General features: G+C 43.7%; 1 protein-coding gene across 2 annotated transcripts in view; it reads left to right on the forward strand.

Moving 5' to 3' along the window:
- Nucleotides 1-15,415, forward strand: part of Pur-alpha (Purine-rich binding protein-alpha) — a 141,054-nt gene that overhangs the window by 102,261 nt on the left and 23,378 nt on the right. For both annotated transcript variants that reach the window (XM_077643821.1, XM_077643820.1), the window contains exons 2-5: nt 2,618-2,748; nt 8,189-8,291; nt 10,405-10,523; nt 12,701-12,821. In XM_077643821.1, coding sequence (XP_077499947.1) covers nt 2,629-2,748; nt 8,189-8,291; nt 10,405-10,523; nt 12,701-12,821 — 463 coding nt within the window. In that variant the 5' untranslated portion in view covers nt 2,618-2,628. The remainder of the gene's footprint in view (nt 1-2,617; nt 2,749-8,188; nt 8,292-10,404; nt 10,524-12,700; nt 12,822-15,415) is intronic.

Below are 15,415 nucleotides of genomic sequence, written 5' to 3' on the forward strand. Positions count from 1 at the left end.
GTTGGTTTTGCCCTTGCACGCTTTGCGGAATAGCAGTCATGGGCAGTGCTATACTGGGGATGCATTGAGGCATGGTGGGAAGAAAACGAAAACTGAAGGGCATACGTAAGCTTCGCCTGAAGGGTATGATGCGATAGTATTAATGGGTTAATGCCCTCGTATGTGAAATTGGGTAACTCTTGACATTCATCGATCCCTGGGAGTCCTTATACCACTCCTGGTACCACTGCCCTTCGATGGCAGGTGGGGCTTGTATGTCTCAGGTTGCTCTTCCCGAGCAGTCTCGCGCAGCCAATTATTAATTTAACTGCCACTGCCATGATGGTCAGTTTGCTCACAATCTGGTGGGCAGGTTGTGATGGCGCCGCACAGTGACATGACCTAGGCAGACGATCTAGGTTGCTGGAGCAGCTGTTTGCTCTTTCTGCGATGCTTCAAATGGTTGCCAACACCGACGCCAAACAATTTTTTCCGACATGGGGTTATTAATAATACGCTCTTGCATCAAAAAAAGTTTGCCTAATTTCTTGATTAGAAGGTAACACAAAGAGGGTGCTGCCTACTACCACATCTGCAAAACTCCTATGGTCTTGAAACTGTGTAGCTGTTAAGAAAGCTTGTTGGTTAGTGAGTAAGAACCTGTCTTTTAAGCAGTGAATTGCAAAACCAACTGGTGATAAGAATGGAACTTGTTTATGTGCTTCACAACGCATATCATAGAATTCATATTTTAAGGTGTACATCTCAACCAGGGCTAACAAGTGATATAATGCACCGTTATATGCATCACCTGTCATTCTTTGAGAATTGGATGTAGTGCTATTTGGTAAAATTATACGCTTGGATGCAGGCGAATAAGTTTAGTTTAAACTTGTCAAAAACCAGGTACATAATTTTCAGACCTATTAATGCCTCGTTCATTACACACTTAACCTAATATACGCCAACACAAAACTACAACAGGTAACAACTCAGAAGTTTATTGGTGTCTGGTTTAATGAACATTCATCATGGAACTCACATATTTCAAAACTTCTCACTGTCCTTAGTAAAACTGTGTGTTGTCTTTACCGGATCAGCGATCTCTTGCCCGTTTCCCTAAATGTGTTCATATACTACGCACTATTTTTTTCCAAATTGTCCTATTGTGCATGGTCTGGGGCAGTACAACAATAAGCAATTTTCAGAAATTATTGCTTTTGCAAAAGAAGGCATTACGGGCTATTGAGGGTTACCATGGTAGGCCGAAAAACCTGCCAACATCACCACTCTATCACAAGCATCATTTACTTAAAGCAAACCATGTTTACATATTTCACCTGTTACAGTACATCCATCGTAATCGTTTGCATTCCATTGCTCCAAACCCTCCAAACCGCCCTCCTACTAGACCGTCCTCCCTTTGGCAACACAGAACCTTGGTCCCTAAAACGAGGACAAATTACGGCAAACAAAAGCTTGATTACCAGATTCCAGTCATTCTCAATAACCCATCTTTAAGTGTCATGTTGGATCTCCCTAAGAACAAAATTAAAAAAGACATCAAAAGGCTACTAATCAGCACTGACTCAATATAATCTGTTTTTTACTTAGCGAAGCATCTCTTGTTTCTGTGTCAAGTTGTTTGCCATGTTTATACACTGCCTTTGGTTTATGGTGCACTGTCTTTGTATCAAAAGTAATATTTTTTATGGTAATACTGTTGTTTGGTGCAATTTATTTTGTTCACTATCATACTATGTTAATATTTGTTAGTTCTGTGTTGCTCACTGCTGTATCGACTGTTTTGGGGAACTGGGACCTCGTCAGTCTTTACCACCTTTTGTCGGAGTTCCCTCTTTCATCTTTGAAGGAAAATAAACCTCAACTTCAACCTCAGCCTCAACATAGAGAGAGGATGACACAACAGAGAAGAATGCTTAGAAGAATGCAAAGAAGAAAATCTATATGCTGTTTAAGAAGCTTAGAATCTCTTTTCATCAACAGCAAAACAATAAAGTTCATGTCGTACATTAAAGTAATCTCATCTCAGCAGTAAATCCTTTGGACTTCTTTGGAGCTGGCTGCAACTGAGTTATATCCGTAATGCCTTTGTATTTCAGATAGTTGTATTAAACAACCATTCATTGCTGTTGGCATTGTTTAGTGGTCATCATGCCACCACCATTCCTGCAAAGGCAAACGTACCTGTTCACAAGTTTGTTTTCCTGATCAGAAAACATAAGACCGAGTGAAAGCTTTTTTTGCACATTGTGCCTTGAGAGCTGCACTGTGGTGGTGTAAGATAGTAACATAAATATTTCGGTCAACTTGCATTCTTAAACTATTCAAGAGGTATCAGTAACTTTTATCATTGTGGTGCGCCTGGCGTCAAATTTCCTGAGAAATTGCAAAAAAAAATCTACTAAGCAGTTGAAGCGCTGCTGTAAGTCATTGAAGTTTCATTTGGGCAGGAAGCAGACGTCATGACTTTCCATGTGCACAAGCGTAGAAAATAGATGTTAAGAATGGGAAGCCCCGGTGTTTCAGTTTACTCCTTTCCATTCTTTGTGTTGGACGGATGTCACTTAATAACCTCAACCACTGATACAGTTTGTCTCTGTGGTATTGTGTGCAGGAGGGCAGCTCATGTCCCAAGGGGAGCAGGAACTGGCCACCAAGATGCTCCAGATCCAGTCCAAGAGGTTTTACCTGGACGTCAAGCAGAATCGCCGAGGTCGCTTCATCAAGGTGGCCGAGGTGCAACAGGTATGCATGACTGCGGGCTTTTTGCCACCTTGTATCGCCTGCTACACACTCCACAGACAGGATCAGGTTGCTCCTTTCTCTGGATGCGTCTGTGCTGGTCTTTCTCTCATTGTTTCCATTCACCAGGTGAAGGAACCTTTGACATCGCTCTGGTGGCAGATATGGTGTCAGGGTTGCATTGAAAAATTTAATCAGCGTCAGAAAACATGATTGAGGGAGGAGGATAGGAAGAGTGGAAAGCAGTGTCAACTGGTAAAGAGTTAAGGAGTGCTTGACTGGTCACACAGCATGTGAAGAGGCAAATGCCTTTGAATGAGTAGAGGGAGCTCATAGTGACCGTGCCACTGAGGGAGGTGATATCATATCTGCTGACTGATTGTGCCACTTCTGGGAGCTCAGTGTCAGGTACACTGGCCAGCTCAGTGCATCTAGCAAAATGTCGACAGATGACAGTCTGCACCGTATTTGTATGCAGGGGTCCGGGAGGCACACAGGATTAAATTTAAACGGTTGCTTGTTTACGTGAGCTAATGGCCAGGTTGAGAAGTTGGCTCAGACGTTTAGCATTTGCCTGGAAGCTTTTTACATACAGTGGTGGTTTTTCGAGCTAGCTGACGCCACTGTACACCCCCTTTGGTTGTCAGGCTATGAGTGCTGAGATTCTTTTCTAAGTTACAAGTGCAAAGCTTCGTAAAACAGAACACATTGCTCAGTACTGTAGTGTAAAAGAAACTATAATTGCTTTTACATGTGAAAGCAAGCATTCTCTGAGCCTGTATTTGCAGGTATAACTCCATTTACCTAAGTGTGGTGATGTCATGGCACCTAAACTTTCACTTTAAGATGTTCTGTTGAATGAGCGGTTTCTCTGGTGTTTAGAGTCTATGAGGCCTTGGAGGAAGTCATAGAGCTGTGCAGATGAAATCTTGGCAGTTCTTTCGACAACTAGTTCACTCACAGTTCCTCTTTCTTTGCCGTTTCTGCAACTCAGCTCAGTTGTATAGACGGGAGTCTCAGTATGGGCCTCTGTCTCTTTCTGTAACTGAGATATCATGGCAGCAGCGGTATGATCGTTTTGCTTTACTGTTCTGAATATTTTGCTGTCATAGTGACAGTCATGCTACTGGTAAGCGTTTCCGTATATGAAATGCGCCAGTGACCATTATAGACCTGATGTATCATGATGTTCACTGTGACCCACCATGCTTTGAATAGGCTGCGGGTTTGCATTTAAGCCAGTGCCTAGTCTTTATGTCTCGACTGCTCTATTTCTTTGTCAGCGACGTTTTCAGAAAGCACAGCGAAAGGCACACAATCAGTGTGTGTGTGTGTGTGTGTGATTGCTTGCATGTACCTACTTGCGTGCATGGTAGAAGCCACAAATTTTGCTGCATTTGACAGGGACATGTGCACATTTCGAGCCCCTTGGACTCCAATCGTGCCTTGCATTTGTGCCTTCTCTATTGAAAATTTCAAGGGTGCACTTAAGTCTGTTTAGATGCAGTAATGCGCGCCCTTCCTCTCTCATGCGCGTCCGCAGTCTGGCCTCCTTCATCTCGCCTATGCACTTACGCGCGCGTCATCTGCTGGACCAGCACCGTACATTGGGGGGGGGGGTGTTCAGTGGGTGCTGCATGATGGCGCTACAATTGCACTCACAGCACAGAGGAAATTTACCCGAAGCAAGCGTCTGTAATTAAGATGCTCATAATTGTTAATGTACGCCTCAGTGCATATCGCAGATACGTTTCTGAGACATCTGTACATTCACTAGACTCGCCTTTATTCAACTACAAACGTTGATTCCTCGTGGGGGAGTGGAAGCGTTCCCGTCTCGCACGCCGGAGGCCCGGGTTTGGATTCCCACCTACACCGCCGTTTTCTTTTCATTACTTTTGTTCAGTTTGTGCAGACACGCTCTGTCCACAGCTTCCATCCTCAGCACCTGTCCAAAGCTTCTCGTTATGCCACCCATGAGCCAAGAAATGCTTTCGCATTAATACCATTCTGTGTTAAAAAGAGTGCTTGTAGACAAATGATTAAGTTCTTCAACCTGTTTGCTGTCTTTGAGCATGCATTTATCAAAGGCACAGTCCCTGCATTGTGTTTATGTTACATGAACAGCAGCCAGCAAAACTCGTCCGTATGTACGTATAAAAAACGGTGTAATCTTATTGGAGCTGGTTCCAGTAGAGAACAAGTGATGCAATGCATGTTTCGTATACTCTTGTTTGCTTTTCTTGACGAGGCTAAAGCGGGATCAGTTTGAATCGAAATGCCAGCATTTAATTCGAAAATAGAAGATAGACCAGTCCCGTTTCTTAATTATAGCTGCAGAAAATGCTTCCATTAGCTGTGCTCCGCTTGTTGGTCCTGATACTTATGCATTCCAGAACGCAGAACATTTGAAGTTACGCTGCATTCATATGAATTAAGTGTGCCGTTTTTCTATGCATTTGCCCATTTTTAAGGGATCTCTGATTAAAAGACAGCAACTAAATGAATATGTTTTGACTCACAAGGTTCTTTCTCGGAAGGCAGATGCGCCTGTGGTCTGATTACCTGCGATTTTGTAAAAGAAAGCTGCTCGAGCTCACAATCATAGGGTGCCGTGTGAACATGTGCTCTCCTTTGAGACAGGAAAAAGATGTTTTGTAATTAATTGTGGTGCTTTATTGTGATCTGTCAGTTGGTCTACATACTATTCTTTCACACTGATCAGCGTTTCTCTTGCGCTTCTGTGATTTTGCGAATACAGTGTATTAGCATAAATATCAGGATGGTGACAGTGAGTGTTCCAGTGCTGGCTGCTAACGCCAAGTTTTTCGTTCCTGGTCCAGGCTAGCTAGCTGTTTTCTCGCAGTGAATCGAGGTTATGAATGTCCAAGAATGAAGACATGTGGTCCTCACTTTAAAATTGCCACCATCATCGTGTCAGCATTATTATCATTGTCACTCAAATCCACTGCTGGACTCGAGTTCCTCCAAAGAAAGCTTCAGTTGACCCTTTCTTGTATCAGCTCCCAGACAACCATGCGGTCTCCTCTGGACATCCACTCGATATTGCCCTGAAGATATCCGATATCCATATGACGTCCATAAATGCCCACACGATGTCCACTGGACATCCTCTGGGCACATGTTTGGTCGCAGAATGGAAATCCACAGAATGTCCTAGGGAGACCCAATAAGATGACAAGAGGATATCCTGTCAACATATTCAGAACATATTTTAAGTTTCCTTTTGACATCTCACTGACATCTCCTTTCAGTCTGCTGGATGTCCAGAATGACAGTTATTCCCACTGAGCATTTGGTATGCGTGCACCCTGAACATCCGATCAAATTTAGGCAGTTGCTTCATGCACATATAAAAAACTTGAACTGACAAGCTAAGATTTTTTGAAACTTTTTATTTAACACTGTTCGGTTTGCTCGCTCCATTTGCTTGGTCCATTTTACTTCAGTCACTAATTCCGGTGAGCTGTGAAAATAAGAAAAAGCATAAACTGATGACAAGCAATCCATGGAGCAGTTTTGAAGTAATGACTGATTCCAGGAAAGATAGCCATAACTATACATGACCAAAAAGAGACCTACATTTGAATGCTTTGAAGTATGTTACATTGAATAGATAACTGATGAGCACACAGCACAGGTGAGCGTCGATTCACTAAGCATTTGATCAGTACCCTAAAGGCACCAAGCATCTTCACTTTCGCCAATAGCATGTCATGCTTCGCAACTATGAATTACTATGAAACCTCACCTGTGGCAGTCACCATTAATACTGCCTAGAAGGTGGCCAACAGGGCCATGTTAAAAATTGAGGAAAAAAATACATCACTCTCACTTTCAGAATCACTACTGAGTACAGAATGCGTGCACGAATCCAAAGTAGAATCACTGTCACTTTGCAACAAAGCTATTTCAGCATTTTTCTTGCGGTCAGATCCAGAAGCCTCTTGCGTTTCGTGTGTGCCGTCATCACTGCAGAACTGGACGGAAGTCTTAGATCACGCTGGGCGCACTGGATTGCTGCTCTGAACGCCCAATAAAAGCAGATTCGCGACTGGGCGATGCACCACGGTCACACGCGTTTTCGAACAGAACACTGGTTGCCAGCTCGCGCTGCTCCGTCGCATTCACGCTATCTTCAAGCAGTGAAGCTGATTTTTGAGCTATTCTTCTACCAGCATGAACTGGCATGGCGAGAAATGCGTACAAACTCCAAAATCAGGAAATAAGCACTTGCCTCTGACATGTGGTGCCGCTGGCTTCTGGAAGCATGGACGAAATACAGGCCGGGCTAGGGTTAGCCGGGTGCTGTACAGGTGGTCCCGAATTCATAGCACATGCCCCTAGATTACGTATTTAATTCAACTTATGAATTTAATAACTGAAAACACAAAAATTAAAAACAATTATTTGTGCTAAGTTTTCTAAAATACTTTTTCATTTTATGTATTTACTACGAAACAGCTTTGGCTGCGGCATTACACCTGCTAAGCTTGAAAAACTAAGATGGGTACGTCGGTGGCATTCGGGAGAGCATTTTTGGAGAGTTTGGCTACGGTGGCTAGTTTGGCTGTGTAAAAATTAAAAACAGTAAAAAAGATGCAGTAACAAAAATTCTGACAAAACTGTCCCATGAAAAGCTAAAACAACTAAGACATTTCATCTCTCCGGAAAAAGCAAGCAAATAACAAATGGCAAGGATTTATTTCCCACCAATAGCTGGCGCCTCAATCTGCAAATCTCCATGATGCAGGACAATTGCGAGACAGCTCGATGTCCTGGTGCGTGTATTTCCTTGCATTTAAAATTCCTGGTGCCCCGGACGCCCCAGACTTAAAGCTTCTGAATAATTTTATTCTCAGTTCAACATTTCGATCAATTGTCAACACAGCTGAGATTCATTCGAACTTAGCCCCGCGAGAATTGCTCACCAGTAGCGTGCGCTATTATGTGTATGTAGCTATGGCCCCTCAAATTTAGAACAGAAGGCAGCAGAACTTTGGAAAAAGCTGCAAGTAAATGCAAGAACCGCGGAAAAAAAAAAATCTTCACAATGATATCTTGTGAATATCCTTTTACTAACGTTTTACAATCGTCTGGATGTTGCTAGGATTTCCGCAAATGATATCGGACATTGTGGACATCATAAGGATATCAATGGTTGTCTGGGCTGTGGTCACCTTGTCCAAATTTTTTCACCTGGTCACTGTACGTGATTTTTCATTGCCTTTGGCATGGTTCCCTTCCTCGTAGTGTCCACTGTGTTGCGTTTATGCGCTGCCACTCATGCTTTGGCTCCCCTGATTAGTGATATCGAAATACTGGCCAACCGTAGTTTGTGTAGTCGGGCAACTGGCATGCTTTTGCGGGTCTCTTGTGTCTCACCTCGCATTGTCGTTCCTTTGCCCTCTTCCTGCTGTAGGTGGGAGTAGTGGGTAGGAAAAGTCGTCTCCTGCTGGCCATGTCCACAGCAGCGGAGTTCAGGGACCACCTGACGTCCTTCAGCGAACTTTACGCCTCCTTGGGTGAGTGTTCGAAGTGGTGCTGGCATCACCATTGTTATTAGCTGCTCTTTTTTTTTTGCTGCTTGCTTTGAGAGATAGCCATGCAGAACTCTATTCACCACTTCTATGTTAAAGGTAAACAAAGTGGTCATGCATGATTTGTGCCCACGCATAAATTGTGTCATTGGAAAAACATGTTGGCTCTCAGATGTGAACAGTTGTGAGAGCATTGTGTCACTCTTTACACATAGCCTGTGAATGTGCTGATAGCTACTGCATCTCGCTGATACATGTACAGCGAATCGTTGGGGTGCCATTCCCATTTTGACTTAGTAACACTGTGCTGTATTTAGAGCCTGCACAATGTCTCGCGTTCAGGATGCACCAAAGTGGAGGCAAACACCTTCCTAAAAAAGACCTTGTGTTCAGAACAAACTTCGAGTCAAAGATGACCTGTGGTTATGTATGTTAAGAGTGCAACAACTATATTTTATACCTCAGGATTTTTTTCAGGTTGCTTGTCCTCAACCCCTGCTGTCACTAGGAGTAGGGAAGTTGGTCCACACCTGCTTGCTCTTTGTAATAGTTAAGTGATAGTTAAGGTTAAGTTGAACACATTGTGTTTCAGTGCCTGGTCCGTTTGAAGCTGAAGGGCTCCATAGTGTCTTAAAGGGGCTATTCAAAGAAATTTAAGTTTTCCTGTATCGATACGTTGCTGTTTTGTAACGAGAAAGGGGCCACTCTCCCTGAAGAAGATGCTCTTATAAGTTAAGAAAAGCCGAAAACGAAATACAGGTGCTATTATCGCCATTGGCATTTTTCACAGAAAAACTCTGGGAACATCATGGTTGTTTTTTTGCTTTCGTGTGAAACCCTGAGGTTAGGCTACCATTCACATTCCAGGTTTTCATCTAAGTCTTTTTTCATTCTTGATGTCACGAATCGAGTGGTGCTGAAAAAATTTTCATTTTTTAATTTCATTTCTGTTAGCAGAAACCGCTGCTTTTGCTCCCGAACGATGCATCAGCGTGGCCGAAAGGAGCCGTATAAACAGTTGTTTCTGAGGGTTTGCCAAAAGCTGGATGGAATTTTCCTTGGTGTCCCTTTAACCTACGCTCAGTTTTGCGCCACATTGTTGGAGTTGCGATCCCACCACAATCATGCTGCTGGCAGATAGCGGCTTTTGCACTGGTTCCAGGGGATCATCTTGACTATTGTGTTGTTTCTTTTGTAATCGGTGTGGGCAATATTCCTGCAACAGCTGAGCATATGGCCAACGATCTGGTCTGCAACTTCGCGTGACATACATTTTCCGCCCATAGTTGTTATTTTTTCCGCCCTGACCTTGATCGCAATATGTTCTGTTCCTTTCTTCATGTGTGACCAAGTTCAAATCCTTGGTTTGTTGTTACTCCTATTATTGTTAACACAATTATTGTCTGTTTTTTTTTTCTGCAAAGGGCAATAAGATGATGAAACATTACGAGTAGTTTGCAGTTTGAAAGTTGATTCTCTTATGTAAGGGCTTGGGAGAATACCAAATGGAGTGCTTGTGATAGTAATAATAGTAATAATAGCAGCAGCAGCTGCGGTAAGTATAAATTTAGAAACGTTTTACGAGGCCTGACGATAGTTCAGCAGCAAAGGATGCACTTATCACTGATAAAATTGGATATAAAAATCTTCCTGGCAGTCGATTCAAACTCTCGACTTGTACGGCAGTGCGACCTAGCCCCTGTGATCCGTGCTAAAAAAATTGGTGTCGATACGCACATGTTACTCTTTGGCCACTGATGGCATGACGCCTGTATTTCATATTTTGACCTCCTCCAGCTTGTGAAAGCTTCGTTTTCAGTGATAGCGGTCTCTTCGTGATTTGAACTTGTTACCCTATCGACAAAGGCCAACTTGAATTTGTCCTCTAAACGTCTGCACACTGCGATGCCTGTATCAGCTACGGCGCTTTGCAGTTCTGCAAGATGAGCGCTCCCTAACGCCAGAGACAAGCACAATGTGCCATGTCAGTGTTGCGAAGTAATATTTTTTTGCGAGCTCACTTGCTTCTTCCCTCTCCCAATGTTTGGGCCTGGTCTCTGTTGTGGTGAGAGCTGCGACTTTTTGTCCGTCCGGGCAGGTCCCCCGAACCCCGAGAACCTTCCCGAGGACGGCAAGTTGAAGAGTGAGATAATGATCAAGGACAATAGGCGCTACTACCTGGACCTCAAGGAGAACTCCAGGGGGCGGTTTCTAAGGGTGAGTGTGCACTACCACTGCGCATCAGCTGCACACGCCACCATCCAAGACAGTTGCTAGGAAAGTGAAGTTGTGAAATTTTGTTACGCAAATTGTGTTGGTGAAACTGCTTTCACATCAGGTGTTACATTGCACTGCATATTGTGATGTTATGCGTCCTGCCACAGGCCTTGCTGGTAGCCAGTACGAGAAAAATGTGGCACATACTGCACCTTGCACATGGCATCTGTGTCTGGCTTAATTGTGAAGTCAGCTGATTTCGTAGTTGGCCAGCTTGAGGGAAACTAAAGCAAAGGTTATGTGCTGTGTGCTGAACTATTTCTGCTAGTGTCTGTGACTGTGCCAGCAGAAGGGGCTGTTAACTTGCTTGCTAATAACATGATACCATCATTTTGATTGGACCAACATAAAACTTGGTTGTGTTTTGCATTAGGTATGCCAGAAGTACTTCACACAGCCGTTTAAAATGAGGAAAACCTGTGCTTGGGTGACACTTTCAGCACTTGACGGTGGCTGGTACAGTTGGTTCTAGCACACTCAGGTGCCTAATGACTTCCTCAAATTATATTTGTCGATGAGATTCCTGCACTACTTATTTTATTTGAAGCAGGCCAGGACACCTTGCACACTTGGGTGTTCCTAGTAGAGCTTTTTTTGAAATTTTTTGAGCCACTTGATTCGGTTGAGTGCGAAACAGGTGGTTGATGAGGAAGAGCTTTTATTTATGGTTACTGTGCAATACGGTTGAATTGCATTACCGCAAAGTTAAAAGCACACTGCTGAAGTTTGTTTGTTATTACCGCACGTATCCTGTGTCCTGCAGTGGATGCAATCATGGCTGATGATGACAGCGAATTGGCATTGTGCTGTGATGTAGGCAAAGCAGAATTTTGCTGCCAATGCACAGAACAGAGTTTGCGGAACTCGGCTGACTTGGGTGGCAGCTCTGTTTTCTCCAGAGCTTGCTCGTGCTTTCCATTTCATTGGTGCAGTCATTTGGCGTGGATAGAAGCACGGCATTCAGCACCCCACTCACAGAAAGAAGCACAGTGGTGATGCATGAATATTTGCGACCACTTCTTGGATTAAAAAGGAAAAAAATTAATCCTAGGCTTTTCATTGCCTTTTGGGGTGAAACAGCTGTAGCGGTATGGCGTAACAACCCCCTGTGAGGGCACCTGCCTCCAAATTCATCATCATTCTACACTGCGGTATTGTATTGCGGTATTGCCACAGTCAGACTTTCGCTGACATCACTGCCACATGGACTGAGCTTGCATATGTGTAGTTTTTGTGCTGTGGTCTGTGAGCAGCTGGAAGCTGTGCTGAAGTGAGTCATTCACCTGCTTTCAGGTGCATATTTCGCTGTGCTTTCATAAAAAATATTATTGTGTGAGTCCTGTCCTGAGGCTGGGTTTCCACCCTATGCCTAGTCTTACTCTTGCATTGTGGTTTATGATACTTTGGTTGTCTCCTTCTGCACCTGTGTGCTCCTGTGTGAAGCTTTCGTGCATAGCATGAGCTTCCTAGCCTACCGAGGCATTCGCAATGTAATTTAGCAGGTGTGAATTGTACTGATCATTAAAGAATTATGGAGACACCAAGTTTTCAGTTTAGGCTTAGCCTTTTGCTGGTGGCGGTGCTCTGGGGCCTTGGCTGGCTCAGCGGGTGGAGTTTCAGTTTCAGCAAGCTGTGACATCGGAAGAGGGCTCACAAAAGGGCCCTTAGTGACATGCACTGACAGAGATGATTACTTTGTGGCTCTGTCGTGCACTTCCGGTGCATGTCTTGTGATCCAAACCGTGATCTTGTGATCCATCCTGTGATCCAAACCGGCAGTGAAGGAACAAAGCTTTGTGAGCACTTGAGACTTGTGACTGCTCTGCGACTTCACATTCTGCTGAAACAAGAACCAAAGCTTTTTAGGGAAAAACAGTGCTGAAATCAAAGTGGTCAAAAGCAAACTGGGGCACATCTTCTCCAGTTGTATCATTCCTGGGTCATAAGATGGTCATTTTGCCAAGCACATCGCACAAGTGCCTGTTCTCCATCTGCTATGCTGTTGGTCGATTTCAGCAGGCTTTCAACTTTTACTGCTTTCTGTAGCATGTGTCCCACTCATCTGTACCACCAATCCTTGGCCTGTGCGTGTTACAACTGGTGTTTTGTGGTCGCAGGTGTCCCAGACGATAGCACGAGGTGGTCCTAGGTCCCAGATTGCCATTCCCGCACAGGGTATGATCGAATTCCGCGACGCGCTCACAGATTTACTAGAAGAGTTTGGCACAGACGACGGAGGTGAGTGGTCTCTGCAGATTGTCAATTCCTTGTTTCGGTCCGTATGCTTGCGTGGCGAACAGATGACAATGTCCAGTGGCTTGCAGGGTTGTTCTGAGCGATGTTGGTGCAAAAGGGGAACCTCAGCACAATTTTGGTCTCAGCAATTGGGCCAAATATAAACATAAACCAGCTGGTTTGGCCTTTTTCTTCATGTGCCTGGCTTTGTTGGGTTTGTATCTGTGGCTGTGATCCTGGGTTGAAATGGCTATGATGAGCGTAGCGGTTATAAGGCACTGTTTTAAACATATTTTCATTGAATTGCATTTAACAGTACTAATTAGCGTAGGTTTGAATTACTGGCAAAGGAATCTCTGGCAACCGAGTGAAAGTTGATGCTTGAAGTTGCATTCAAATCTATGTTTCCTTCCATGGTTCTTGATCAAGCTCCACAAAACCAGGCTACTGACTTTGTGATCTTATTTTGATCATTTCAATCTGATTGGAATTACATGACCTTTGCTGAAAGTGATCTCTTCTCACAGTTGACTTACATTGAATAGTGATCACATAAAGTCATAGGGGTAAAATCATGATCTTGTGGCAGAATGGTCACGCATATCTTTCAGGAGACGAAATTTCTCTTGAGAGGCTGCTCAGAACATTTTGTAATACTAGTGTATATTAGTTGCCCATGAATAATTGTGTGCGCTGTTCTGCTTTGTTTTTTCACTCCACGCCCAGAAATTCTGGCTATGTTTTTGGTGGTCTACTTATGAAGAGATGAGAATGTAATGATTTTTGTACTAATTCTCAGGCCAACTTGGAATGATAGTATTTAAAGGGGGACGCGGGTCTTTGGGACCAAAACATCACGAAAAAATCGACTTTTCAATTTGGTCATAGTTGGATAAGTCTCGTTATTTTCCATCTTAATTTCAAGTTTCATGGCTGAATACCGCGTAGTTTACGAGAAATCGACTCGCAAAGATGCAATTTTGACAAGAGAGCTCGCGAAAATAGGTTAGAAAATGCCCGTTTTGCGTCGCGTGTCGCGTCAAAAGTGGCCGGCGCAGCTAGGCGACTTTGGACTCGTTTGAAAGAGCAACGCCTCAGCTTTCTTTCCCGTCAGAACGAAAGGTCTACTGCGATTGGTCGCTGAGAAAAAGACAGAAAACAAAATATAAAATTCCGCAATGCTATTGGCTGTTGGACACCACGTGGTGAAATTCAAACACCTCATTGGCCAGCGCCATTTTTTTGAAGGCTCCACGCTCGTCTTGCGACGCCATTTTGAAAAAGACCGCCGTGGCTTGAAACCGTATCGGAAGTTTGCAGCGCGCATTAGTTTGGGGAAAAAACGTAAAAAAGGCTGCAGAAAGTAATCGGAAGACACAAGTTCGTCGGCAGTGATGTCAACCAGCAGCAGCGGAGTGCCTGAGCGTGAACCGGCGGGTGACGCGACCTTGGCAGCCGTTCTGGCGTTCGTTCCGAGCGCGGTGCATATCGCGGCTGCAGAGGATGACAGAGAGCCGGAGGATGGTTTTACTTAAAAGTGATCGGAAGAGGGATAAGGGAATAACGAGGCACAGGAGTGCAATTCGGCGGTCGTGATAAGCGCTTGTTTACCAACTTCGGCGTCCGCCTTTGACACGGAGCAAATTTCGGGCTCGGGCGAGATTGGCAGCAGCGGGTCAGATTAGACACATTTCTGCCCAGCGCTGATCGCGAGGATTGCGAAGCACGCCGATGATAAAATCGCCAGTTTGGCAGCAATTTTTGCAACCTAGCCTAGCGCAAGATGCGGACGCTAGCGAACGAGCATGTAGACGCCAACCCTCCATTGCCTGCGGAGCTACCGACGTGGTCGTATATTTGGTGATGATCGACAGACAGCTTCACAATACAGTGTACACCCACGTAATCATTTTTGCAGCTTGCTAAGTGGCGGCAACGGCAAAAATGTGATTCAGACTTTTCACTATGCGCCATCTAAGCTGTTTGTTTTGGAAAATTAAGCACTGTAATGTGCTTACACAGCTTCAAAATGTTTGATTTCGTTTTTTTCGTTTTTCTGTTTCATTTCCTGCACCACCCTACACACTGCTGACAAGCTTTTCCCGGCTTTGGTTTGCGCAATTTTCACCATTCTTGTTTTATTTGAAAGCTGAATAATTGGACCTTGCAATAAAACCATTAACAGCACTCTTAATAAACTGTGAAAATATTAAATGGCATAAATAAAAATCACCTTTTTTCTCGCCACTTTTATGTGAACTTCAATACATTGTAAATTTGGTTACACAAGGGCTAGAACATCGAAAGTACCCTTATTGCAAGCATTAATAACAGTAGAATCCACTGGGATAAAAATTATTTGAATCTGAATAGCCAATTTTTTCAAAATGTTGTCAGAATAATTTTACCGAAATCCTTGAATTAATAACAAACGACATAATATACACAAAAATGGACACCATATTTGAAGTCAGCACACTAAAATACATAGTAGCTGAAGTTTTCATTATGCTAAGTCCAATATTAAAAAATTTTTCTCTAAGACCCTCTTCCCCCCTTAAATGGAAGTATGTTTACTTTTTGTAGTTATACTAAGG

This window comes from Amblyomma americanum, chromosome 11, assembly GCF_052857255.1.
Source record: "Amblyomma americanum isolate KBUSLIRL-KWMA chromosome 11, ASM5285725v1, whole genome shotgun sequence".
Taxonomy (NCBI): domain Eukaryota; kingdom Metazoa; phylum Arthropoda; class Arachnida; order Ixodida; family Ixodidae; genus Amblyomma; species Amblyomma americanum.